This window comes from Budorcas taxicolor, chromosome 8 (assembly GCF_023091745.1).
Source record: "Budorcas taxicolor isolate Tak-1 chromosome 8, Takin1.1, whole genome shotgun sequence".
NCBI classification, from domain to species: domain Eukaryota; kingdom Metazoa; phylum Chordata; class Mammalia; order Artiodactyla; family Bovidae; genus Budorcas; species Budorcas taxicolor.
The window spans coordinates 56046262-56073268 of NC_068917.1; the positions used below are offsets into that span (position 1 = coordinate 56046262).

Sequence of the window (27007 nt, forward strand, 5' to 3'; positions counted from 1 at the left end):
GACTGAGACCGGAGACGGGCAAGCACAAAGCCAGCAGGTGGCGGGACTGGATCTCCGGTATCATCTAACAAATTCAAGGCGCCTGTTTTTTTTTCCTCTGAGAAAAGAAATGCCCCCAGGCTCAGTACTCTCGCTTCTGCCTTCCGTCCTTCCACGGGGAGTCGGAGAAATTCCATAAAGGCAAATCAAGCCTCCTTGCACAAATCCAAGTAGTGGTGGAGCGAACACCTGTGCCCCCTGCGCCTGCTGGGCTAGGGCCCCGGCTGGATGGGTCGGAAATGTCCGGGTCGGGCGGCCAGGCTAGAGACTTAAGGCTTCCCGGGACCACGCGAGCGGAGGAAGGATGATGCCGCTGCCCATAGGGTCCCGGGCTGCTCTGATGCTGGGGTCCCTGCGCGGGTGTGCCCAGGCCTCCTACACACCCACGTCGCGGATTGGGAGCACAACCTCAAAACTCAGTTCCTGAGAGCGCGGGGCCTTTGAAAGCTCCGTTGTGACTCCTGCTTATTTCCGGGAGTGGGGGCGAAGGAAGTCCGGAGCGAGGAAACTACGCCACCAGGGTCAACCAGCAGGTGGTGCCAGGGTTAGGACTGGAAATCACGTGACCCGCCTCAAGCCCTTATTAGGGCTAGGGGTTGGGAAATGAATGGGCGTTGGAGTCCGCTGGGGGCCGGGCGAGAGGCTGGATGGGGTGACAGTGAACGTGCCTGGGAGAATCCCAAATGTCGCTAACTAAGGCAACCATCCGCACGTCAAAGGTCAGTGGGTAAACAAAGAACCTATGAAAATCGAGATGAGCGCATGAACTTTTACCTTTTTCCTAGTCCTGCACATCGTTCTAGCCCCATGGGTCACCTGCACTCCTCCTCACGCTGGGCACAGCTGTCCACGAAAGCTTCGGGATCGTCTGGCGTAGACCCAGGCTGAGGGGGTGCGTGGAACCTTCTGCGGAGCTGGGGGAGGGGGCATAAAGGAGAAAGAATGAATAAATAGTCCCTTCTAAAGTTCCACATCGTTTTCTGGCAAATTTTTACTCCCCTCTATAGAGCCAATTAAACGCAATAAAAACTTGCAAGGAACTCCTCTTTCTAGCCGAGCGTCGCCAACAATTGCCTAAGGGGTAAACCAAATACGCCTGAGATAATTACACTAAGCCCGGGGCGATGATTTGCCTGCCAGCGTCCTCAGCGCCAGCCAATATTTGTATAGCGTAGTGGTTGTTTTAAAAAATAAAAAATTACACGCGGAAACTTGAAACCGACTGGTTGGTGCCAGGGTGGTTACTTGATCTGTTTTTCTTGAACGGGGGTCTGTCTGCAGGCAGCTGGAGCGCGCGCGTACCGGCCCCCGCCGGTGCTGCTGAGCGCCTGCAAAACTTGCCGGAATTAAATCAACCTCGGGGGAAGGAGGGGGAGAGAGGGCGGGCGCACCCCCCACGGCGGCCGGAGCCTGGCTGCCAGGCCCCGCGCCCCCGGGAATCCCCCACAATACTCCTCGGCCGCGCTCTCCGCTGAGACGCGGGCCCGGGCCGCGGGAGCTGGCTGGGGCTTCAGGGCGGGGAAGTACTTTGTACTCTTGACAAGTCCACCCGGACGAGGAAGCGTAAGGCTTGGGGCTCTCGCTCGACCTCCGCGGCTCTGTTTGGGTTCGAGCTGCTCGGAGCCGCTCAGCCAGCTGAACGCCGCAGGCTCGCCGAGGTGGAAGGTGCCGGTCACACGGCTCGCGTCCCCACGAGGTGGTGGCGGCAGGTCTGTGGGCCGGGCTGAGCTCACCCAGCGAGTGTCCGGCTCCAGCTGTAGTACTGAGGTTGTATGCGCCCGCGGCTGGTCCGGAACACCCTTCAAGGCCCCCTCCCCTCGCTGTCCCCAGACGCCTCGGAGTCCAGTAGCCAGACGAGAACGTCCTCAAGCTGCTTGCAAACAGGAGGCACGGCTTTTGCCGGAGTGCGCGGAAAATATCTTTTAACAAAATTTGCCGCTGCCCGAGAGGCGTGCGGGGCCAGGGCCGGAAGAGCCTCTGCGCTCCGGGCACGCCGAGCTCCCACCAGCAGCCTTTCGGCGGCTCTTGGACCCAGACAGGGCTGTTCTTGCACCACATCCGTCAAGGGAGAAGGGGACACCCGGCGCCAGCGGGCTCTAGCTGTCACTGTAACTGTGGACCTCCTCGGAATTTTTCCATGACTTCTTGAGGCCAGGAGGCCGTCTGCTGCTTGGTTCTTTAAACTGCATCAGCAGACCAAAAATTCCGCAAAAACTCCACTGGCGGAAGGAGCGTTCCCGGCTTGAAGTGACTGCGAAAGCATCCTGCTCTGAAAGGGTCTCCTTTCCTTAGCACAAACCAAGAAGTTGCTCTTTCCCCCTGGGGCCCTCTGGCACGCTCCACTTTTAACGCCTATTCTAAAAAGTCTGCGGACCTAGAAAAAACTGGCCAAATAGCACTAGCCAGAAATCCAGCTCCTGCCTGAAGATGAATATTGCGAATCTGTTCCGCTCACCGCACTCCTGCAACCCGACGGGCGAACAGCCCTTCTCCTACTCCTTTTCTTGGGCTGCTCACCAAACGTCGGAAGCTAAAAAACACTTGACCTGTGTCGTCAAGGCGGAAGAGCAAGGGGCAGTCTCCGAAACAGAATGGGCCAACAGCCATCTGCCTCCAAATTTAGGCACGGAATAGAAGAAATTAAATACAGAATGATCCACAGTCCTTAACTGCTTTTTCCTCAAATCTCCGAACTGGAAGGCACCCGTGAAATTTCCAACTTCACACATCTCATTTTACAAATAAACTGAGGCCAAGAGACAGAAGGAATGTATGTGTACCTGCATATACATATATATGTCTATATGTACACATACAATCTCCAAACTCTGCTTTTCCTCTGGCAAGGACGACCAAAACCAGAGTATAACTGCAAGTTCTCTCCAGTCAGTTGGGATTCACTCATGGGTGTGCAAGAGAATGTAGAACAGGAAACTGCTTCAGGAATCCCATCAAGCATGGGGATCTCAGCGCTATGGCTCTCCAACCTCACAAGTCAGATCAGGGCCCTGTGGATTGATCATTTTGACCTACTATTTAATTATTTCCTTCTCCCTCGATGTGCTGAAAATAGCAAGACTGCGCTCTGACACACCCAGGTGATGAGACCTCTGAGCTTCCGAGCCCTCCTTCTGGCCCCAGCTCAGATGTTACCACCCAGAGAAACGCTGTCCCATCCACCCGCTCTTGGTGAGGCCTCCATCCATAAAGCCCTTAGTATCTATCCAAATTTCCCAGCTACTGTCAATCTCTCCCACTAGACTGCGGTTCTGGAGCGCAAAGAGCTGTTCCAGGCCTCCCTGTACAAGGTGCCTATCTCTGGGGCCGACACTCAGTTGGCGCGCAATAAAATTGTGATGGAATTGACATTTGGTGAAAACGTCCCTGTCTCGCCTCTGCGATAGCTTCTCCTTCCAACCCTCCGGCCTTTGAGATTACGTGCAGAGAAGAGGTCACGAAGCCATGCAGCTGTGAACTTGACCCACAGTGGTTAGTCCAGGAGGAAAGAAGTGTAAGGAGAGAGAAGACCAGAGCGGGTAGGTGGGAAGAGGGAAGCCTGAAAGGGCGGGGACAGGCGGGAGGTGCTGGAGAGGAACGAGAAGGGAGTCTCCGGTCCCCCTCTACTGTGCGTCGCGACCCGGGTAGGGTGCAGTGGCGGGGACCGTACCGGGCACCATGCCCCACCCTGCGAACAGCCTGCGCCCCCTGCCCTACTCCGCCGCGACTGGGGGCTGCGGAGCCGGTGGTAAAAGCTGGGGGTGGTGGCGCCCGAGCCGAGGTGGAGGAGGGGGCGGGGGCGAGGCTCGGCGCCTTCTCGCCCCTTCTTCAGCAAGAGACTCGGCGGCGGCGGCGGAGTCCCTCAGCCTCGGTCATGTGATAGTCTCGAAGCGCGAGCTGCGGGGGTCTCGGCGTCTCGGGGACCATTACAAAACGCAGTCAGGAGAGCGCGTCGCTGCCACAGCCGCCGCCGCTGCCTCTCCAGCTCCAGACCGGCCCGGGAGAGCGGCTGCAACTGAGCGGGCCGGGCCAGCCCCGCGCCCGCCTGGCGCTCGCGGAAGCCCCTCCGCCTGCGCCCCGCATCCAGCGCCCCCGCCCCTCCTCAGGGTCTGCAAGCGCCGCCGCCTCTACAGAAACCTACAAACTTTCCCCCGACCCCCCCCAACCCCGCCGCAAGGCGACCGCCTACAGCTCTACCCCCTGGATCCTCTGCTAGCTGCCGGAGAGAAGGGAGACGCGGGCTGCCAGAGCCAAGCTCCCCTTCTCCTTACCTCGCCTCTCCTCTCCAGGAGCACGAGAACGCACAGCGGATTAAGGGACGGGTCATCGGGCAGCGTGCAGCGCGCTGTTCAGTCCCGCCGCCCCAGGCCTCTTGCACAACGAGCGCCAACTCGGATTTAAAGGGCCAGTCTTGACTGCCCAGTCCTTCCTTCCAGCTCTTTGGGCCTGCGCTTCCCTCCGACCGAGAGAAAGACGAGACGAAGCCAGAAGGAATCACTGCCCCTCCCGACTGCTCCTTCGCCAGTTCCCACGCTTAACCTCTGGCCACCCGCGGGAAGACGCCGGGGGTTGGCGGTGAAGCTGGCGCGCCCGGCTTGCGACTGTGCGCACGGGTTCGCAGCCGTCGAGGCAAGAAGTTGCGAGCGTCGGATTACTAAATTGGCTCTAGAGGCCAAGCGCCGAGACCACAGGCAGCGGGGAGAAGGCGGGAGAGAAACGGCGAGAGGGTCAGGGGGGGAAGAGGGCGGGGTGGCGGGCCTGGGAAGGCGGAGTGCAGGTTAGTGAAGAGAGCCAGGCCCCGGGAGTGGGGTGCGGAGCGACGCTGCGGTCCATTGTGGGCCAGAGGGCGGTGGAGGCGCCGGGGGCGATGCCGCGGCCGGGGAAAAGTTCGTACAGCGACCAAAAGCCTCCCTACTCTTACATCTCGCTGACCGCGATGGCCATCCAACACTCAGCGGAAAAGATGCTCCCGCTGAGCGACATCTATAAGTTCATCATGGAACGCTTCCCCTACTACCGCGAGCACACGCAGCGCTGGCAGAACAGCCTGCGCCACAACCTCTCCTTCAACGACTGCTTCATCAAGATCCCGCGGCGGCCCGACCAGCCCGGCAAGGGCAGCTTCTGGGCATTGCATCCCGACTGCGGCGACATGTTCGAGAACGGCAGCTTTCTGCGGCGCCGCAAGCGCTTCAAGGTGCTGCGCGCGGACCACCCTCACCTGCAGGCTGGAAGCACCAAGGGCGCGCCGGGCACTGGGCCCGGAGGGCACGTGCACCCCCACCACGCGCACCACCCGCACCATCACCACCACGCCGCGGCGCACCATCACCATCACCACCACCACCCGCCGCCGCCGCCGCCTCCCCCGCCGCACATGGTGCACTATTTCCACCAGCAGCCGCCTCCCGCTCCACAGCCGCCGCCGCCCCTCGCTTCGCAGCCCCCGCAGCAGCCTCCGCCGCAGCCTCCGCAGCAGTCTCACCCCGGCAAGATGCAGGAGGCAGCGGCCGTGGCAGCGGCGGCAGCCGCGGCGGCGGCGGCGGCAGTGGGCAGCGTGGGGCGCCTGTCCCAGTTCCCGCCCTACGGGCTGGGCTCGGCCGCTGCAGCCGCCGCTGCTGCCGCCGCGTCCACGTCGGGCTTCAAGCACCCGTTTGCCATCGAAAACATCATAGGCCGGGACTACAAGGGCGTGCTGCAGGCGGGCGGGCTGCCCTTGGCGTCGGTCATGCACCACCTGGGTTACCCCGTGCCAGGCCAGCTCGGCAACGTGGTCAGCTCCGTGTGGCCGCACGTCGGCGTCATGGATTCGGTGGCCGCGGCTGCCGCCGCCGCTGCTGCCGCGGGGGTCCCCGTGGGCCCGGAGTACGGCGCCTTCGGGGTGCCGGTCAAGGCCTTGTGCCACACGGCAAGCCAGAGCCTCCCCGCGGTGCCCGTGCCCATCAAGCCGACTCCCGCGCTGCCTCCAGTGGCCGCGCTGCCGCCGACGCTCGCTGTCCCTGGGGCCTCACAGCAGCCGCCGGGGCCGTCCACCGTGTGCCCGGCGGCCGCCGCCTCGCCCGCCGCCCCCTTGATGGAGTCCACCGCCCCGGGCGCGGCTGAGACCAAAGGCGGCTCTTTGCACTCGGTGCTGGTGCACTCTTAGGATACCCAGCGGGTTCTCATGGACAAACGCCTGGCCCGGGACCGCCCGCCGGAGAGGGCGAGGGCGCCCTGCCCAGGTGGGGCACAGCTGGCGAGCCGTCTTTGCGGGGAAAGGAAGGTATTTAAACAGACAAACCAACCCGAAAGTGGATTCTCCAGTGGTATGAATAAATATAACACTGTGTCTGTGTTTATACTATATGGTACAATCAGATTAATGAAAACCAGTTTTCAGGTAAGAGTTTCTATTGTAATTAATATTATAAATCCATAAGTTATGCGGGAAGGGAACAAAAGAGTTTAAGCCTCATTCGCTGACATACTGGAAATGGATTTCGATTCTTATTCCCGGGAGCAGACGCCAGCAGAGCTAAACCTCCCTGGGAGAAATCCAACAGAGAGTGAGGCTGAGGCGGACCTCAGCCACCGCGTTTCTGCCGGCGGGTCTCAACCCCAGCCAGCCTCCCCTCGTGAGTATTCCAGACAAAACTGCTATTCACTAAGGAAATCTCGTTTTATTTAAGAAGGAAAAGAGGGAGCATTTGATAATGTTATTTTCCTGGTCAGTGAAATGGACAAGGACACGGTAGCATGAATAAAGCCTGGGGTGGGGGTGGGGGGGATAGTGGGAACCTCACGAAGGATCTTGGGAAACAGTTAAGTTTCTTGGCTCTGACCCGAGGGTCGAGAAGGATAGAAGCAACGGCTAAAGCAATTAGTTTGCACAAAAGAGAATGGCCGCAGCTTAAAGCACAAAGCCTCAGATCCCAAAAGTAAGTTCGGAAAACATAACCAAAGAGATTAAAGGAGACTTTCTACCTGCAATTTGTTTTTGAATCAATCGGATGAGACCATTGAGGAGCCCCCAGATAATGTGAATTCCCATGATCCGTTCCATTTCGGATTTTTTTAAAAAAATTACTTGCATCGCTGGATTTTGTTCCCGTAACTCTAGAATGCAAGAAAAACCTGCCGTGTCACCCGACAAGATTGCTCTTAACGTTTCCAGGAGCGTTTCGTGGCCGTGCCCTCCAGCCTCCTTGGGACAGACGTGTGAGGATGACCGTCGATTTGGTACCATTCCATGTGCTGTTTGGGCGCGTTCGTCTTTCAGGCGAACTCTTCAGTTTCAGTCGGTGAATGCAAAAGAAACTTGCTTTGCCGCTGTTGCTCTTCCTCGTTTTTGAGCCCCGGAATAGCACTTTACTCGAAACAAACGTTTGGGAACGAATGGGGGGCGGGTAGGGAGGAGGCCGCTGTCCTGTGCCCCGAGTCACCTCTGGCTTGTGTCCGCGCCGCGTTCGGGTTGTGACTTTGTGCCAAGTTCATGTCTGCCTGTGTTGTACGCGGTGTTCTCCATTAAAGCTTCTCTCCGGATGTGCCGGTGTAAAGGTGTTTCGCTTCTCAAGAGCCGAGGCCGCGGTGTGCGTACCCACTGGGGAAAAGCCTGGGGACATGCCAAATCCTCCTCTTCCCTTTTCATTTCAAACTTGTGAGCATCAAGAGGGTGAGTTCACAGGAGGAGCGGCAGCAGCACAGGCTTCCTCCTCCATGGCTCCTTTTATCAGTTGGCGCAGTAACTGTGGCTATACTACCCATTCTTCCGCTGCTTTCCTAACCAAGCTCTAGTCCACCTCAGTGGGAGAGGCCGGATTAGAGAAAGAAAAAAAAAAAAAAAAAACCCGCAACAAGGAACTTTCTCTGTTCCTACATGAGGTTTATTAACAACACATCATCACCAATACCCTTTCCCTTTTCTGAGGGTTTCTCTGACCCTCTTTTGAGAGTGGGCCGCGGCCGGGTGGGTCCCCGTGTCATTGGATGGGTGCCGCGGCGTCCCATTAAGTCTGGGGGGCGGGCTCGTGGCGGGGAGGAGGGCGCCCGGACACCACCACTGCCGCCGCGGGGCACACTCCCAAGAAGCGCGCGCCCAGCCGCGGCGGCCTAGGGGACCTGTTGCGCATCCTCGGCAACCTGGGTCCTGGGAGAGCCGGGGGCCCAGCAGCCAACCGCAGCCGGTGCTCGCTGGAGAGACCCTGAGGGCTGCAACCCCGGCGAACCTGCGCGGGGAAGTGGTGGGGCACCTAGAACAGGGCTCCATCTTGAACCAGCCCAACAGCAGCCCGCCTCTAACCTTTTCATCAGAAGAAAATAAACTGCCAACGAAATGACCTGCTCACAGTAACGACACTAAGGGGGTTTGCATTGCTTCTTAATTTGCGTCTGCCTACAATGCAGGAGACCCAGGTTCAATCCCTGGATTGGGAAGATCTTCTGGAGAAGGAAATGGCAACCCACTCCAGTACTCTTGCCTGGAAAATCCCATGAAGAGAGGAGCGTGGTGGGCTACAGTCCATGGGGTCACAAAAAGTCGGACACGACTGAGCGACTTCACTTTCACTTTCTTTCACTTTATTGCACCAGTTCAGCTAAGTTTTGGGCTCGCCTAGGAGACAAGTCTCAAAGGAGGTCACTGCCTCCTTGGAGGCCCAAGCAACTGTAGTGTATCCCAACTTTAAGCTTGAGACTGCAAAGTTTCCTGCAGGATTTTCCTTTACAATAATCTGAGTGTTGAAAGACAAAAAAGGGAAGCCACTGGTGTGGGCAGCATAGACTTGGGGAGACTTGGGAGCCTGACTGCTTCGTCCACCTCTGGGTGAGTTGGTGCCTGGAAGCTCCAGGCTGGGACCTCTAGTGTAGGGGCAGCAAGTCATCAGGCCAAAGAATGGCAGTCACTGGATCCCAGTGATTTCTTCAGAAGAACATCTCTTCTTCCTTCTCCATCTGCTCCAAAGGATTAGTGGGCTTTTTTTAGCAGTGGCCATTTTCCCACTTCCTGTAGAGGGGCACAGTCCAAACTGACATCCAGCACCCAGGGGGCTAGCTGAAGTGACAGTCTTTCCTGAGAAGCAAGGAGCCTCTGGGCCAACTCAGCAGAGAAGGATGAGTAATTGACCCTCTGCATTTCCCAGGACACTCTTAGCAACTCAGTCTCACACCCTCAAACTCCTGGAACCCCTCCTCCCTCTGTGGGGAAAGCATGGTTGTTGTGCTTTATTTTTACTGTAAGGAGAGAGAGAGAAAGGAGAAGGAAAGGTAGAGTGAGCTGAGAGATGATTCTACTCAAGTTTTCATCAAGAGGAGAACCTCGTCCCCAACAGAAGCTATACATGGCATTGATATTGGAGAACAAAGGAGTTCATGGAACTAAACAAAGTGGGGGGAGCTTTCTGTCAAAGCTCTGATCCCAAGGGAGGTCCCAATTAAACCCTCATACTGACAGTCCTGAAGATCCCCCTCTTAACTAGGGTGGGTTAACTGTAACTCTCAACTGAGTTGTGGTCTCATGATCTCTCATGTGGCTCTCCCTCTAGTTAGCTGTTGGAATAGAGAGAAAGTAAGTTCTGGACATCAGTGAAATAGAAATAGAGACACTTACAAATGTATGACCATCTCAGTTCACAAGATTAATAAAATCACTCTTGGTTTACTAAGTTCTGGTGGAGATAACCTGAAATTATGCTCCTTGTTTCCAGGATGATAGAAAACATTGTAGTAGCTTAGCCTGTATGCTACTTCAGGGGAAACACAGAAGCTTGAGAAATGTGGGGAGAAGCTAAGAGCAGAGAGAAAGATTTTAATGTATCTGCCCTTAAAATCAAAATAGAAGGAAAACAATTTGGAATGATCTATTGGATAACATTTCCTTGGGGAGCTGAGAAGAGAGCTCAGGGCTGAGGGAGGACAAAGCTATTTTAGCTGTGGTCCCTAAGAGAACAAGACCTCCTGCAAAGGCCAGAACTGGCACATTTGTCATCTGGCACTTAGGAAGCCTGTCAGTCAGGCTGATTTGCGGTCAATTATCTCCTTAAGTAGACTGGCATTAGTCCAGCCAGGGAGGAGGGCTGGTTGTATCCATTGAAATCAGAGCCAGTTAGCTGGAAGTGGCACTGCTGAACTCCAAGCATCTTTGCATTTGGGAGGTTTGGAAAGCAGATCAACACATGTTCTGCTGGGACTCAAAGGTGACATTTGCCTGCTTGGCAATAGTACAGCAAGACTGCAGAAAAGGATAGAAGTGATGCCTTAGGAGAAGAAGCCTTGGCCACCAAAGCCACTGGTTCCCTTTAAAGTCCATTCACCTGACAAAACTGCTGTTTCTGAGATGCAAAAACTGTACAGAGATCCCAGTAAATTGTGCTGGGGTTTGACTTCCCTATTGATAATAATTCTCACCCATTGTACCTGACTATGACATAGGCAGAAAGGGTAGTTTGGGGTCATGTTCAGGTCTGGATGTTATGTCAAGGGTTTGAAGCAGCGTTAGTGCTCATCAGACTGTGTGTATATGATTCTACATGGAGCGTGAGTCAGGATGGAATCGTCAATGGAGATGGAAAACTGAAGAAATGACTTTAAAATGTCAATGATAACCTCTTTGTGGGTGAAAATGCAGAACGGGAATCCAAGTGAAGGTAGGAAGTTCTTACATTCCAAAAGGCAAAACTGTTTCTTCAAGTCCAACACTTTCATTTTGTTCATTGAAAGTATTTTCATTAACTTTATTTTTCAAAGTTGAAATACTACCTTGTACTCTTTGGGGGAGATTGAAGAGATTTGCTTGGGTTTGAATTCAGTCTTAAGCCATTGTTTAAGTGTATGAGTTTGGCAAAACTCCAGATGTACTCTGTCCCAAGCACTTTTCCCCTTAACTATCCTCTGTGTATTTTAAGGAAAATTCAAGCCACATGTTGCTCTTTCCCCCTTGCATTCAAATGTAGTTTTATTGAATTTTAGCATGGTCCATGAAATTTAAATTCTGAGTTTTAAGCCATAATATATTCATATGGTCTACAAGCAGTCACATGATATGCACATATATCATTAAGCAGAAAATAAAGCCTCTGCGAACTGTAGTCGTATTATTATAGTAGCATTTCTTTAGGCTGAAGAGCCATGCTGAGAGTGCCATGTTAAAAAAGGATTTTATAAAATTACCAAAAGATTCAAGAAGCTAACTCAGTGACTCATGCAAACACTTTTAAAAGAATATTGCTGGGAAGATATTTTGGTTACGTTTAGTTTGGGCCAAATAGTTCTTTCCTGACACGAGGAACAGGTCTTTTATGTGCACAAGACACCCAGGCTTTGCTTGTGAGTCACAAATCTCATTATGGCAGCATCATTTTTAAAATGCTTTGGAATAAGCTTTCTCATCTGAGCCACTTCCAGTCCTGTCAGCACCTTCACAGACAGGGTGATTTTACTGTTACTGAGAATAGATGCTCAGTAAGGAGCTGGAGAGCTGCAGTCCAGGCGCAGCTGAACTAGTTTCGTTCTAGAAAGGATTTACAACACTGAAATGTACAGATGAAAAAGGGAGGGAAGACAGTGGGACAGAGGGAAGGAGGAAAGATGGACAGAAGAAAGGAAAGAAAGAAGGAAGGAAGGAAGGAAGGGGAGAGAGACAATGTGTGCATCTAGTACTGACAAAGCAAACAAAATTTTTATTACAATTTTTAACGTATTACTGCTTCAGGTTTTCTCTCAGAAAATTATAGATCGATTCTTTCAATGTATGTGACTCTGTCTATAACTACTTGACTGACATCATTTTGCCTTAATATTCCTCTTCTCTTAGCGTTTTTCTTAGCTAGAGAGGACAGAGCATTGCATAACAAACCAGCTGCTCCATTTATGGAAGAAGATGAGGCTTTAGTCTGCTGAAGAATTCAACCTAGGTGAGGATTTTGTGACATTAACTTTGTCACAATTTATTTTATAGGGATTAACCTAAATCCTTAGAGAGAGAGGTTTAAATGATACTTTTCTGAAAAGCTTTATTTATTTATTTTAATTGGAGGCTAATTACAATATTGTAGTGGTTTTTGCCATACATTGACATGAATTGGCCATGGGTGTACATGTGTTCCCCATCCTGAACCCCCATCCCACCTCCCTCTCCATCCCATGCCTCAGGGTCATCCCAGTGCACCAAAAATAAATAAATAAATAAAAGATACTATTTGCATACTGTGGAATATCATGCAGCCATTACAAATAATGCTTATGAAACTTTACTCATACAGAAAATGCTTATGAAATCCTATTGAGGGAATAATCTCAACCCTCTAACATCACTGAACATATACTCGAAGGGACTACACCAATTATTAACAGTGGTACCTTTAGATTGGTGAAATCCAGAGTCATTTTCTTTTCCTGTTTCCCATATGTTTGAGACTATTTTTAGGTTGTCTACATATAACAATCACATTTACTATTATAACCAAGGAGAGGATTACTCAAATCTATCCAGCCAATATAACTGGAATTTCAGCAAACTATGAATTATAATTTTAAAATGTAGTAAAATGTAGGGGGAGGAGAGAAGAACTAGCTGAGGAAATATACTTTAAAGGCAAACAGCGGGAAAGGCAAATGAACCTCACACACCTTGCTGTTCTCCTGCTGTGCCTTTGACAAGAGGCCGGGCAGCCAACCCTCCTTTCAGAGAATCTTTCAGAGAATTGCTGTCCCATCATACTGGACTGGGAAATGTGAAGGGGTTAAAATTACAAAGGGGGCTGGCTATAGAATAAATCTCACATAATTTTATTACCTTTACCAGCTTCCTCTCTTTTCATCTTTTGCATTTCATTAACTTTTATAGTAGCCTTGAACTTTTTTTGAAACTAGGCAGATAATGAACACAATGTAAATACAGTCTACAAGTTTAGGTATTTCCTTCCAAATGAAAAAATAACATCTGGTTTTCCAAAACAGTAATATAATTTTTCTTTTTCCTAGCTGGCAAATACTTTTTGTGCAATGACAGTGTTTCAAGGGAAAAGTTTTAGCTACTGTTTATACTAGTTTGTGGAGAAGGAAATGGCAACCCACTCCAGTATTCTCGCCAGGAAAATCCCATGCACAGAAGAACCTGGCGGGCTACTGTCCATGGGGTCACAAAGAGTCAGACACAACTGAGAGACTGAGCATGCACACACACATACTGGTTTGAGTAAACCTGCATTTTTTTCTTCCCTATCTACCTTGAAATAGTTTATTTTCCCTGCAAAATGCAAAAGCATGTAACTACTCGGAATATGCATATTTTCAGATTAAACATCTCAACTTTTATGCGAGAAGTCTGATAACCTCTAAAAATGATCACAGATCATCGATACTTGTGTTTTTAATAAGTTGCATTGAACAACTTAAATTCTTGAAAATATAAGACTTTATGTTTAACCCAAGAAACAGAGAATCAAATGTATCTGCTTTGCCAGTGTGGAGAACAAAATGAGATTCTACTTCTTTTAGATGAAAAAATTTTGAACCCTCATTTCAGTTATTACTAGAAAATTCTTCTCTTCTTACCTGCCAGGGGACCCCAGGCTGACTTGGACCTGCTTACTCCTGCCTTGCAAAGAAAATAAAAAAAGGAAAGTTTAATCCATCTGCTAACACTGCTTCTTAAAACTTTAGGTGCATATGAATCACCTGGAGAGGTTTTTAAAAACACACTCTGCTGGGCCCCATCTTCAAAGATTCTGATTCAGCAGGTGTGAAGTGGGCCCAAGTTGTACATTTCTCATAAGCTCCCAGGTGATGCTGATGTTCTGGGCACTTTGAGAAGTCCTGCATAAGATTCTTTTTGTCAATTTACGTCAGTTACAGCCGTCTCAGTCTATCAGAAATACCCAAATAACTTAACATATAGAAAAGGCATTAATATCTCTATCCCTTTTCTCTCAAAAGTTCATTGGTGCCTATCAAATGTACTCATCTCCTTGTCTATATATACTAATACACAGTATAATAATAACATGATATATTAATATTAATGCCTAAGAGAAACAGAAAAACTCCATATGCCTCCAGAGTTGGAACACTCCCCATTGTAAGTCACCTAAAGACAGAAATGTTAGATCAGAAAGCAGCAGCGAGGCAAGGAGGCAACTGGGACAGCAGCCCTTGAAAAGCAAATATTGAAAACTAGACCTAGAAGTCTTCCCACTCCCATCTTTTCATCGTAAGCCAACCCTTTCCCCAAAGCATTTTAACCAATGAGCTTGAGTTGTTACTTCATTTTCTTCCTTCGTGTATGCCATGATGTTGGCACATCACACTTGTATGTGACACTTGATGCATTATATTGAGGGATCTTTATATCTACTATTTTATATAGAGGAGAGGGTTTTATTCTGAGTTTAAATCTATGTGGGTTCAGATCTGCAACTTGGAGGCTAGAGTTCACGCAGATGTACAAATGGTGCATCAACTCAGTAGACTCACACTTTACTTAAAAATGGAGCCATTTAGCCAAATACTTTGTTTTTGAGGGCTGAGGCATCAAACAATGCACATTCTAACGTGAATGTTACCAGAATAGGAGGTAGGGGCCCCTCTGATTTTTTTAGAGTTTATGAAATTTTCCATAGTTCATCCCATGTGCTGTGATAGACTGATGTGATAAACTCACAGCCCTGTATCTCTGGGGAATTTTAGTCAGTGGCAAACAAAGCATATAGGCTTCATTGGTCCTAGCTGTCTCTGACTTATTATAACTCCACCTTTCAGAGCCTTGCTTAAATTTATGGATCATCTCAATGTCCAGAATATACTGCCTTTTTATTTGCAAATACTCCAGATGTAAACTGGTGTGAGTAGCAAAGGTCAACGTTGTGAAGATTTGAGTTTAGTTTCAGAGTCATAAAAATTGAAGTCAAATATTTATCATTTCTTAAAGTCCTTCTATCATCTCTACCAGGAGTTTCTCACTGGTTCCCTTTCTCGATCACCTCTCCCCTTCGTATAGTTTGCTTGGCCTCACCCTCTTCTTTGACTGTTTGATCTCTGCTTTCCTCTCCAGCTGCTTGCTCTGCTCCCTCACCCTGCTCCACCCCACTATCCACTAACTCCTTATGAAGGACGCTTTAATTCTTTGTTTCTCTAACTCTCTTCAGACTGTAGCCATTGGGACCTCACTCTCTATAATGAAAGTGGCCTATCAAGTTATTTTCCTACATGAAGACAGCTATTTTTATAAGCTGAACTAAGATGCTAGCTATTAAAATCACATTTTAAAATCTAACTATACATAAATCCATTCCATGAGCATTTATACAGTAGTACAGTTCAGGAGCTGCACCAGGTGCTGACAATAAAGCAAGTTGTCTGCTTGTTCCTACACCAGTCATGAAGCTATTATTTCTCACTTCCAAACCATCCTTCTTACTCTTTTCTCAGATACTGGGGCAAGGACTTTGCAAACCACAGTTCTGCTTTGCCAGTTGGTTCTATACTGGATCTGGTAATATGGTGGCTCTAGAGGGGGTTAGGACTTCCCTGGTCACTCAGACAGTCAAGAATCTGCCTGCAATGCAGGAGACCCAGGTTCTGTCCCTGGGTCAGGAAGATCCCCTGGAGAAGAGAATGGCTACCCACTCCAGTATCCTTGCCTGAAGAATTCCATGGACAGAGGAGCTTAGTGGGCTACAGTCTGTGGGGTGGCAAAGAGTTGGACAAGACTGAGCAACTAACACTTTCACTTTCAGAGGGAGTTAGCAAAGGTGGACAAAGAAGAAGGGATTTGCTCCGTCTGTCTGTTCTTTTGGGGGCTTCCTTTCTGCTTGGGATTCCTGGAAGCATTACAAAGATAAAGTTGCAGCAACCTGCAGTTCCTTCCTATGGCAGCAGTTGAATCAGTTGGAAGTTTTTTAAACACTTGAAGAATCAGCTTTATCACAAACTGTTTCAGAGACGCCACTTCCATCAGCAAGGCTCCCTTATGAGGTTCTGAGGTTTAGCTTTGTAGAGATTCCCCTACAATGGTCTCGGTTCAGTTCAGTTCAGTCGCTCAGTCGTGTCCAACTCTTTGCGACCCCATGAATCACAGCACGCCAGGCCTCCCTGTCCATCACCAACTCCCGGAGCTCACTCAGACTCACGTCCATCGAGTCAGTGATGCCATCCAGCCATCTCATCCTCTGTCGTCCCCTTCTCCTCCTGCCCCCAATCCCTCCCAGCATCAGAGTCTTTTCCAATGAGTCAACTCTTCGCATGAGGTGGCCAAAGTACTAGAGTTTAATGGTCTAAGTGTTGATAATTCCAACTTCCTCCCTTTGCACTCACCACTCTAAGGGTGGTAGCTGCTTCCTGTAGTGGCTACAGTCTGCCATATTTAAGAGCTATCTTTTTACCCTTTAGGTTATTAACATCTTCACACCTAGTTGGGCTTCCCTAGTGACTCAGACGGTGAAGAATCCACCTGCAATTCAGAAGACCCAGGTTCTGTCCCTGGGTCAGGAAGGAAGATCCCCTAGAGAAGGGAATGGCTACCCACTCCAGTATTTCTGCCTGAAGAATTACATGGACAGAGAAGCCTGGTGGGCTACCTGGAGTCACAAAGAAGTGGACATAATTGAGCGGGTAACATTTTCACTTTCTTTTATACCTAGTTATCAATTCTTTATAGTAAATTTTGTCTGTGAAAACAATTCGCATGGTTTCTGTCTTCTCACCAGACTTTAATTCATCTGCCCTCAAGGACCAGAAGGTCTGAAGCAGAAGATGGTCTCCTCATGTTACAGATGAGACAACTGAGGCATAGGTTGCTGAAGGAGCTTGCCCAAGACTATGCGAAGTGGAGGATGGGAATAAGAACTCAGACTTGAATGAACCAGTCTGAGTTCCCCACTAGAGGGATCCTGTCTCATCTCCAGCTCCTTAAGAGACTCAAACACACACACACACACACACACACACAGACACACACACACACGATAGCAAGTTAGAATAAACTCACCTCAGAGACTTCTGTGGTTTCCTGCTAGGGCAGAAAGGCTTACTTAGAAATGGTAGTTTTGACCATATTCAAACCCCTAACAAACCAAATAGTTAATGAAGAAGCTCAAGACATATTTGTGTACTATGGGGGTCCATGCAAGAATTATTTTGACCCTCTATTTATTATTTTGCTGATTTGATATTAATATTTGTGGAAATTTTTCAAAGTTTCTAAAGATAACTTTTTCATCTTTGTATCTCCACTGCCTAGTATAATAATCTGCTCATGATTAAGTTCTTAATAAAGGTTTGTTGAGGAGAAAGAAGAATTTGGTTAATACATACCTCCACTATTACTTAACAAGTATTCAGGTATGTAAATTAAATGCTAAAAAAATAAAAATAAAAACTTAGATATCTAAATTAAAAATAGCTTAAATGGCTTCAAGAGAGACAGATATTCAGCTACTTTGCCAAGGCCTTTAGCTAGCTTGTGATGGAGCCAAGATTGAGTCTCAAGGTAGACTCAAGCCCAGTTCTTAGCCACAGTGTTAAACTGCTTTGAAATGTTTCTTCTCTGCTTCTTAGTTTTCACATCTGTAAACCTGGACAAATGCCTATCTAATTCGCTTTCATTTAACCAATCAATAACATCAAGTATGCTGACAATCAAAGTTGAAATTCATATTTTCAAAAGCCAATTGAGAAATGTTTCTTAGTAACTGGAGACAGATTGGAGAAACTTAAAAATTAATATGATTCAGTCAAGCAGACCAGCTGAAAAGAGGAAATTGTTTTGGACAATATTAAAAAACAACTAGATCCAGGCAATATTTCTTACAATTTTTCAAAGCTGTATGATGGTTTTAAAACCCTATTTATAGGAACAATTTCCTGACTTCAAAATTAATTTTGATATTATATGGCATTTATTTAAAAGTAACATTTCCTGGTTTCAAAAATCTTTAAAACATACTAAATGAAAAATTGGAAAACAATTTGAACAGTATTTAAAACAAAATTTTAGAATGTATCGTGACAAGGCAAAACTTGAACATAACTGTAATTAAAAGTTCTTTTAAAAATGTGGATCTACCAAGACAATGAGTAATTCTCTGCATCACATCAGTCATAACTGCTCTCTGCAGCCCAGGCATAGTCTCTCTCTCTCTCTACTGAATTTTATCTTTCCTTCAAAGCCAATGTAAAAACCAGCTGTTAATGCACCTAATAGATGATAAGAACCAAATGTTTTCTATCTTTTTTTCCAAGAAGTCTTAACAGATGTCCTCTACTCGGTTACTAATCACCCTTTTCCTTATTCTTAGAGCATATTGTAAGACCCATGGCACAAGGTGCCTGGATTTGGACTGAGTGTGTCACTGGGTCTCCTGCCAAAATGAACTGTAGAATAGTCTGCACTCTACCTCTGGTGAAATCTTCGTATACCTCACTGTGTGGTGTTTTTCATACAGTATGAACTCAAGAGGTGTGTGTGTATACAAATAAAATTGACCCTAGCTGGTCTCCTTCAAAGCTGATTCCTAAAGAGACAGGTAGATTCTCTGTTGTCCAACTCAATTTGTATCTTCTGGTACCCATTCCATATCCCGTGACATGAAATTATGTGAGACTGGTGGCTTTTAATCCCATATTCTTATAGTCATTGACAGCACTCAACTTAAGACATAACAGGGGCCCCAACTCTAGGTGGCCAACTTGCTCCAGAACAGATTTAAATTGGCTCAATAACCAGGACATGGAAGCAACCTAAATGTCCATCAGCAGAGGAATGGATAAAGACGATGTGGTACATATATACAATGGAATATCACTCAGCCTTAAAAAGAAACAAAATTATGCCATTTGGAAAGACATGGATGGATCTATAGACTGTCACATAGAGTGAAGTAAGTCAGAAACAGAGAAACAAATACCATATATTAATGCATATATGTGGAATCTAGAAAAATGGCACAGATAAACCTATTTGCAAGACAGAAATAGAGACGCAGCCATAGAGGACAAATGTATGGACACCAAGGGGAGTAGGGGTGTGATGAGATAAATTGGGAGAATGGGGTTGACGTGTATATATACTACTATGTATGAAATAGATAACTAATGAAAACCTACTATATAGCACAAGGAACTCAACTCAATGCTCTGTGGTGACCTAAATGGGAAGAAAATCCAAAAAAGAGGGGATATATGTATATACATAGAGCTGATTCACTTTGCTGTTTAGCAGAAACGAACACTGCATTGTAAAGCAACTATACTCCAAAATTTTTTTCTAAATGCATGTATGCAAAATTTAATTAATTAATTGACCATAAAGATCATTTTAAAGTTCTCATCGTAGACTATGTTCTCATCTTGTCTCACTATGAGGTATTCTGGATTTTGTGAATATTACCCAAAGGGTGACATGGTATAATGAAACAGGCTTGAGCTTTGAACCTTATCTCTTTACTACTTCAACACTCTAATGATAATAATTGATTGTTATCGTCTAACTTGGATCCTCAAAACATTTGAACGTATTAAGTCCTAGTCCTAAATCCTATCCTCATTTTATCTGTAAAAAAACAGAAGATCAGAGTTAACTTTCTTCCCAAGATCACACAGCTAATTCAATAACTGAGTCAGGATTAGAACTCAAACCCAAGTCCCAACTTTCAACTTCAATGCTATGCTGTCTCATTAAGTCCCTTAGCCTCTCTGATTCTCAGTTTTCTCATCTTGAAAGTCAAACAAATAATTTCTACCGCATTGGGTTGTTGCAGCATTCCAGTGAACCTGAACTTTCTTTCACCTGTAACTATGGAACTTCATCAAGCTAAAGCAATCTGAATTAAGATTTTTGGTGGAAACAAAGGAACATTCTGCATAACACCCTAAATTTCATCCCGTTTTCCAATGGTTTTTTGGTATCCCAATGATCTGGGTGTTTTGTGGTTGCAGAACTGGGTCTCCAACAGAGCACAAGATTCAGAAATGGTCCTTAGCAATTTAAACATATTTGCTGAGTGATTAAGGATGTTTTAAAAAAGCACTTGCCACATTTTACTGACAACACCTTTTCTGTGGTGACTCAGATAGTAAAGAATTTGCCTGCAATGCAGGAGACCCAGGTTCCATCCCTGGGTTGGGAAGATCTCCTGGAGTAAAAAATGGCTACCCACTCCAGTATTCTTGCCTGGAGAATCCCATGGACAAAGGACTGAGGAGCCTGGCAGGCTACAGTCCATGGAATCACAAAGAGTCAGACAGGACTGAGCAACTAACACATTTCCTTTCACAAACAGAAACAATTGTATGAATTTACATATGTATCAACCCAAGTTGGATTAGCTCTGTATTCACCACTGGTGAGGAAAACCAAAGTCTAGAATGAAAATTGTCTTTAGTTTCATAAAGGGGGGGAAATCTTACTCCTGCTTCCCACTGGGAAAAACCATGGACAAAAAAAGAACAAATGACCTATAGTGACATTGGTAAATCCCTTCCTTTTCTTCCATCAATATTATGGTGTTGATTTTTTTTTTTAAGCTGGTGCCTCATTAATTTTCTTCTTTGTTCTGCACATACAGTGAGATAAAGTAGGAACATGTACTTTTTGATGAATCATTGCCTTTGATCTTTTCTTTAACTTTGATTCAACTAAGGTATCATGGAGACATTTCCATGGGTTTATATACGACTTGTTCTTTTTTTTTTTGGTCTCTGATGTAATAGATGAAGACACTGAGTTCTAGTGTCTGCAGTTCCCTTTCTGCCTGTCAGAAGAAAAACTATGGAACTTCTCTGAAATGTAGATCCCTTATTTACAAACGTTAGTTCCACAGACCCTCATAGTGTGGAGGTGTGCAAGGAGAACAATCCTGCTGTCCTGATTCCTCCACAAAGTCTTTGCAAGATGAAATGCTCCACCCAGCTCTGAATGCCAATGAGCTTGAAATGCACACGCTTGCCATGCACATGAAAGCTCTTTATGAACTAAGTATGATACAACTAGCCTTGGGGATGGTGGTGATGACCCTGGGGATGGGAATGGCCATAAGGATGCTGTGAATAGTTACCATCCTGAGCTTAGGTGAGGGTTGGTGCTGCTCTTCCAGTCTCACTGAGGATTTCAGAGACACAAACAAAACCTTTATGGGCATGGAAATAGGATAAGAAATGGGAGAAGTTTGGGCCTTGATCTCATGTAGACTCTATGGAGCCTATAGCACATATGTAAACACTGAGTTCAAGTTCTCAGAGATCAGATTGCTGAGCTCTCTATTACATAAAACACTAAGTAGCTAAGTAGCTTTTTAACACGTTTTACAGACAAGATTCCAGACAGAGCTAGACAGAAACTAGGAAATCTAAGGGCCTACTGAACTGTAATTTTCTCAGCTGCTCAATGAAATTTTTAGGATGAATATTTTTTAGAACATCTCACTGGAGAAAACAGTCCCAGAACTTATTACTTGCTCTTCCATATACCAAGTATTATTTCTAGTACACTGAGCACTCTATGCTATAAAAGATAAACATGAAACACTTGACATCCACAACTAGCTTGCTCCTTGAGTTAAATAAAAATCCAGGAATTAGAAAATTTTCTCTTTCATATTTTTTACATATGATGTTGATAAAGTTTCTAAAAAAGAATCCCAAAGTGATTATACTCTAGTACTATCATTCTTGAAATAAAAATAATTGAGATCCTAAATTGCTAAATCACATCATGACTCATACTAAAGCCAAGATTCAGAGCCCTACAGCCAAATATCCATGTTATTTTTTGTAATGATGTGATGTTGTAGATACAATTGGTGTGGATAAGAATCCAAAATAAAAGTTCAAAATTATTTGCATAGATCCAAATCCAAATGCTGAATGCCAGATGTCGTTTCTTACTCCTGCTATGATAAACTGCCACAAACTTTGTGGTTTAAAACAATTCAGATTTGCCCTTAGAATTTCGGAGGTCTGAAGTTTGGAATCAGTTTCAGGGCTAAAGTCAAGTTATAGGCAGGTTTGACTCCTTCTGGAGGCTCTGGGAGGAGAATCTGTTTCTTTGCTTTTTTCAGCTGCTAGTAGCCACCTGTATTTGGCCTGTGGCCCCTTCCTCCATCTTCAAAGCCAGCTTCCATCATCACATCAGCTTATCCTCTTTTGTAGTCAAATCTCCCTCTGTCTCTCTCTTAGAAGGACACTTAATGATAACATTTAGGACCCCTAAAATAATCCAGGTTAATCTCCCCATCTCAAAATCCTTAATTTATTCACATTTGCAAAATCCCTGTTGTCATATAAATAAGCATTTACAGGTTCTGAAAATTAGAATGTGGATGTTTTGGAGAGCCATTATCCTGTCTACCACACAAGTGAATCATTCATTAACTGAGGGCTTATATAGCCCTGACTCAGGTTTTCCACTACATAAAATGATAGAACATCTTTTGATTTCATGTCTTGACTTATTCTTCAGAGTGAGTTCTAAGGAGAACTCCAGCTAGAACAGCTGGCATTCAAGATCATGAGGCAGGCAAAAATAAAATAAAAGAGAAAGTAATACCTAAAAAAAATCCCATTACACATAACTCACATTAACTGAGGACAAGATGATTTTAAATCCAATGAGATCTTTCACTTGCCCTCAGTCTCCATCTCCTTAAAGACACACTCAAAGCCAATGGAAGCCAACCTACGTTGAAAATATTCAGGAGTGAACAAAAGACTCTCAGTGGAGACGTGTTAGTTCTTTGTTTCCGTGGTTCTTCTTGGAACAATTTTCTCCTAGTTTTTGATAATAACATGAATAAGCAAATCAAAAATCTGATTTCGAAGAGCCATCTAAAAAGAAGATCAGTTTTCCAAGAATGGCCAATTCCTGGCGTCTGAGATGGGCCCTCAAATACTTAGATCAAATATATACAATCTGACTAGTCTGTGCTGCGTGCCGTGCTTAGCGGCTCAGTGGGGTCTCACTCTTTGTGATCTCATGGACTGTAGCCCACCAGGCTCCTCTGGCCATGGGGATTCTCCAGGCTAGAATACTGGAGTGGGTTGCCATGCCGGTCTGTAGAGCAACCATAAAGTGTACCTGACAGAATCCTTAACCTGATTTAGAGTGAACAATAGAGATATTTAACATCGTTAGGAAAATGCAAAGCTATTATAAGAGAAGTCTTCTTTTGAACTTTGAAGTGAGGATTATGAGGTAGCGAGTGTTTTATCTTTCCAACATTTAGGATCTCATCCCTTAAAGGGGTGTATATCTGACCTTAACAATCACTATGGGTTTGAGAACCTTAAATCCACCTTTATGTATTGAGATGCAAAGAAACAATAAGGAAGGGAAAAAGCTGCTAAGGACAGCTGCTCTGTACTTCAGTGAAAAGACAGAAGTCTTTACTACTTGTAATATGTAAGGATCTTCACATATCCGCTTTTAAAGGGTGTGTGTGTGTGTGTGTGTGTGTGTGTGTGTGTGTTTTAATACTAAATGTAATTCAAGAGTTTCTAGAGTTCAGGTGACAATACCTGGTGACTCCTTTCAAATCATATGACATAGACCAAATGTCTCTCAAAAATAAGACAAGTTTTATTTCATAAAATTGTGCAGGAGGTGATTTTATTTTCAAGAGGATTTATAACATTTTCTCAAGTAAGATAGATCTGCTCATTTAAAAATTAACATAATGCTCCATTCTCTGCTTTTGTCATTGCTGAGTGCATGGGGGAAGTGTTTTGAATCCTAAATAGTGTTTTTTCCTCCTAAAAAACCTGGAAATATCCTTTCCAATAATAATATGTGATAGTGTACATCATTTGTTTTAACAGTTGTGCTCCTAAAATACAAAATCTATTTTATAAATCAGATTGAATGCTAGTAATCCTGAACTTCCCACTATGCATGTGTGTATTAATAGCAGAGCATACACACATTATACATTATTCCCAATAAGAGAAAAACTGAGGCACAAGAAGAAAAAGTGATTGACCCCAAACACCTGCACACAATTCAGACACCAGACTTTTGACTTTCAGTCAGGATTGTGAAAAATATATCAACTTTTTCCCTAATACTGAGCACTTTTTATTAAAATTATCGACTATAGGTTTAAAACATAAAAATATAAAGCTTATTTTATCCTCGAAGGTGTTTCAAAGACAAATTCCCTGTAAAATTACTTCCACTGTACACTTTACCCTATACTATGTTGACCCAGCCAACAGGTTGTTTTTTTTTTAAATCAATGGCTTTTGTTTTGCTTTATTATTTGATTAAGTCTCAGGTAACTCTTCTTACTGGCAGTCAGGGGAATCATCCATCTTGGATGGAGCATTTAAATTTGCTACTTTTTAACTCAAGGATTAGCTTTGCACTTGGGAATTTTGGGGTAGCATCAAACCCATCCTACAGAGCTCTGTTATTTAATTTCATTTATGGATTTAAAGGGCTTACAGCTGTCTTCACAGTTAAATGAGGATTTACTGAAATGTTGCCCTCCCGAGTGGCAGAGAGAGCCCCACAATCGGCAGGACTTCAGTACTCCCAGAAGTAGACGGTTTGACCAAGGAGGATGAAATTAGCACACACATACACACAGAACATACCATCTGAGACTGTTAGAAAATGTAGATCCAGGGGGAAATCTTAGAGCATAAATTACTTGGAGGTTTCATTGTTGCTAAATCTTAGTTGAAAAGATTTGTGTTCTTTCATATGCACAGCTGTGGAGTCTCTGAGGGAATTTCTTGCTCTTTTTCATTTTTGCATATCAGCCAAAAACCAAGATCTCAGCACTGACTGTAATATCATAAGCCTCCTGTATAGGATGGTGGATTTTCCAAAGGATGCTAGACAGGAACTGATTAAAATCTAAGATGGCATTCTGACAGCTAAGTGACACGATGGGTAGCACAATGAGGGGAAAGACAGCTGAACAGGTGAGATCCAGGGCTTTGTTTTGTGGTTACGTCTGTTGCTGTTGCTGTTGTTTGTTTAGTTCTCACTCTGGCCTTACCCGTTTACATAGACTTGGCCAAATTAATGGAGCTTTTGTTATCTCAGGTATCCTGGTGAGATAAATATTTGTTGCACAAATGAATCATTGAATAAACCCGAAATTAGCCTTTGCAATAGGACCTTGGCCAAGTGATTTGGTCTCTACTCCTTTACTTCTTTGATGAGTTAGTCTAAATAAACTTTAAGATTTATTCTGGTTCTAAATATTAATGTCAACATTTAAAGAGTACTTACTATGTATCGGGCCCTTATTCTAAGCCCTTCCATATACCAACTACTTTAACCTTCCCAGATCCATAAGTAAAAGTATTACCCACATTTAACAAACAAGGAAACTGAGATAGAGACCTATAGTAACTTGTCCAAAGTCATACAAATTATAAGTGGCAGAATCAGGATTTAACTGGAAAGACTAACTCCAAACTTCATTTTTAAACCACAGTTCTCTACTGCCTCTCTAAAATTCTATGAAGAAGAGTAAGAGAAATTTTATGAACTACATTAAACTAGATCTCACTAAAATGTAAACATTTTGTTTTTCATTATCAAGGAACACATTGACCATAGCTTTGATTTCCACTCTGAGCTCATCCCCTTCCTAAAACAAATTCTGTCTCTTGGTACCCCATCCTTTATGTCATTTCTTAGTTTACACCCTTTCTGACCCTTACCCTGGATCTCTGCATGTGGCTCAGAGAGGATAGGAGAGAAGGCCTTGTTCATCATTTGAGAATAAGCAAAAGCAGAAAATCAAGTGTTACGCTTTGGATGCATTAGAAATGTCCAAGTACCAAATGAAAATCCAGTAGGAAACAGAATACACATTTAAATTAGACTAATTAGGAGGATTTATTTATGAAGGGATTATAAAGGAACCACAAGGAATAACACATCTACCTGGGGTTTGTAGCAACTGAAATGTTACCACCCCTTGACCTGAGGGAAGAAAGTGGTTGCTAGAACCACATAGGAGAGAGTTCTGTTAAGCAGCAACTTTGGGTGGGGGGACACAACCAACCTGAGGCCACCCTACAAAGAGATACCTGGCTTCACTTTTCTCCCTCTGATCTCCCTGGAAGGCTCCCCGTGGCCAAACTCAACAGGAAACCACTAGGCATGGAAATCAGAGATTAGCCTCCCAGAGAAGGCGGCAGGGTGGAAGAGAATGGAGCGTGGTGGTGGGGAGCAAATGAAAGAGACCTGGCAGACCCGCCTCAAGCTGGTATCCACCAGAAAGAGCTGTTGTGGGTCCAGGAAGGGGAGATTTACCCAGAAATAAATCCTGAGATCCAACAGGTAGCTGCAAACTATCTGTCCAAACCCCGAAGATCCCTTAATACTTATCATATGGTTTGGTTTTAGCTTCTTTTATCCACAAAACATCAATTTTGTAAGTAACTTTTAAGAAATGTCTTCCTTCAAGCTTTAGTCTAAGCCCTAAAAGTTTAAATGGTATAGTTTCCCCTAAGAACATGGTTTAAAATTTTCAGTGAAGTATACAATGCAACTTTCATCTCAAATCCACCTCTCAAACAGATCCTTTACCAAATGGCAGGATATAGTACTTATATAGTACTTACTCATTAAAATACTGAGAACTTTGAAGAAAAAAGAAACAATAATCTGCAGTCTCCTGGCACCCATCAAAAAATCACCTTGAAACTTCATATGCTATACACTAGGTCCCTGTTGTTTATCTATTTTATATACAGTTGTGTGTATCTGTTAATCCCAAATTCCTAATTTATTCCTCCCCCCATTTCCTCTTTGGTAACCATAAATTTGTTTTCTATGTCTGTGAAATAGTAGTCCTCGACATAAACATAAACATAGTCTAAGACATAAACAGTAAATTTATGTCTTTGTCTCTAGTCTTGTCCCTTATAGAACAGACTACTAATTATATCTAATGTCCATACTCCCTCTTCCTTTCGGTAGTAAATTGAGCACCATGTCTCCCAGCCTCTCTGGGGGCTCCATATGGCCAAGCTACAAAGCCAT

At 45.4% G+C, this 27007-nt stretch overlaps 1 protein-coding gene across 1 annotated transcript; it reads left to right on the forward strand.

Annotated features, from left to right (window-relative positions):
* The first annotated feature begins 4903 nt into the window (after positions 1-4903).
* Positions 4904-6181, forward strand: FOXB2 (forkhead box B2). The gene has a single exon (XM_052645400.1). The coding sequence runs from the start codon at positions 4904-4906 to the stop codon at positions 6179-6181; it is 1278 nt and encodes a 425-aa protein (XP_052501360.1).
* Positions 6182-27007: the final 20826 nt, after the last annotated feature.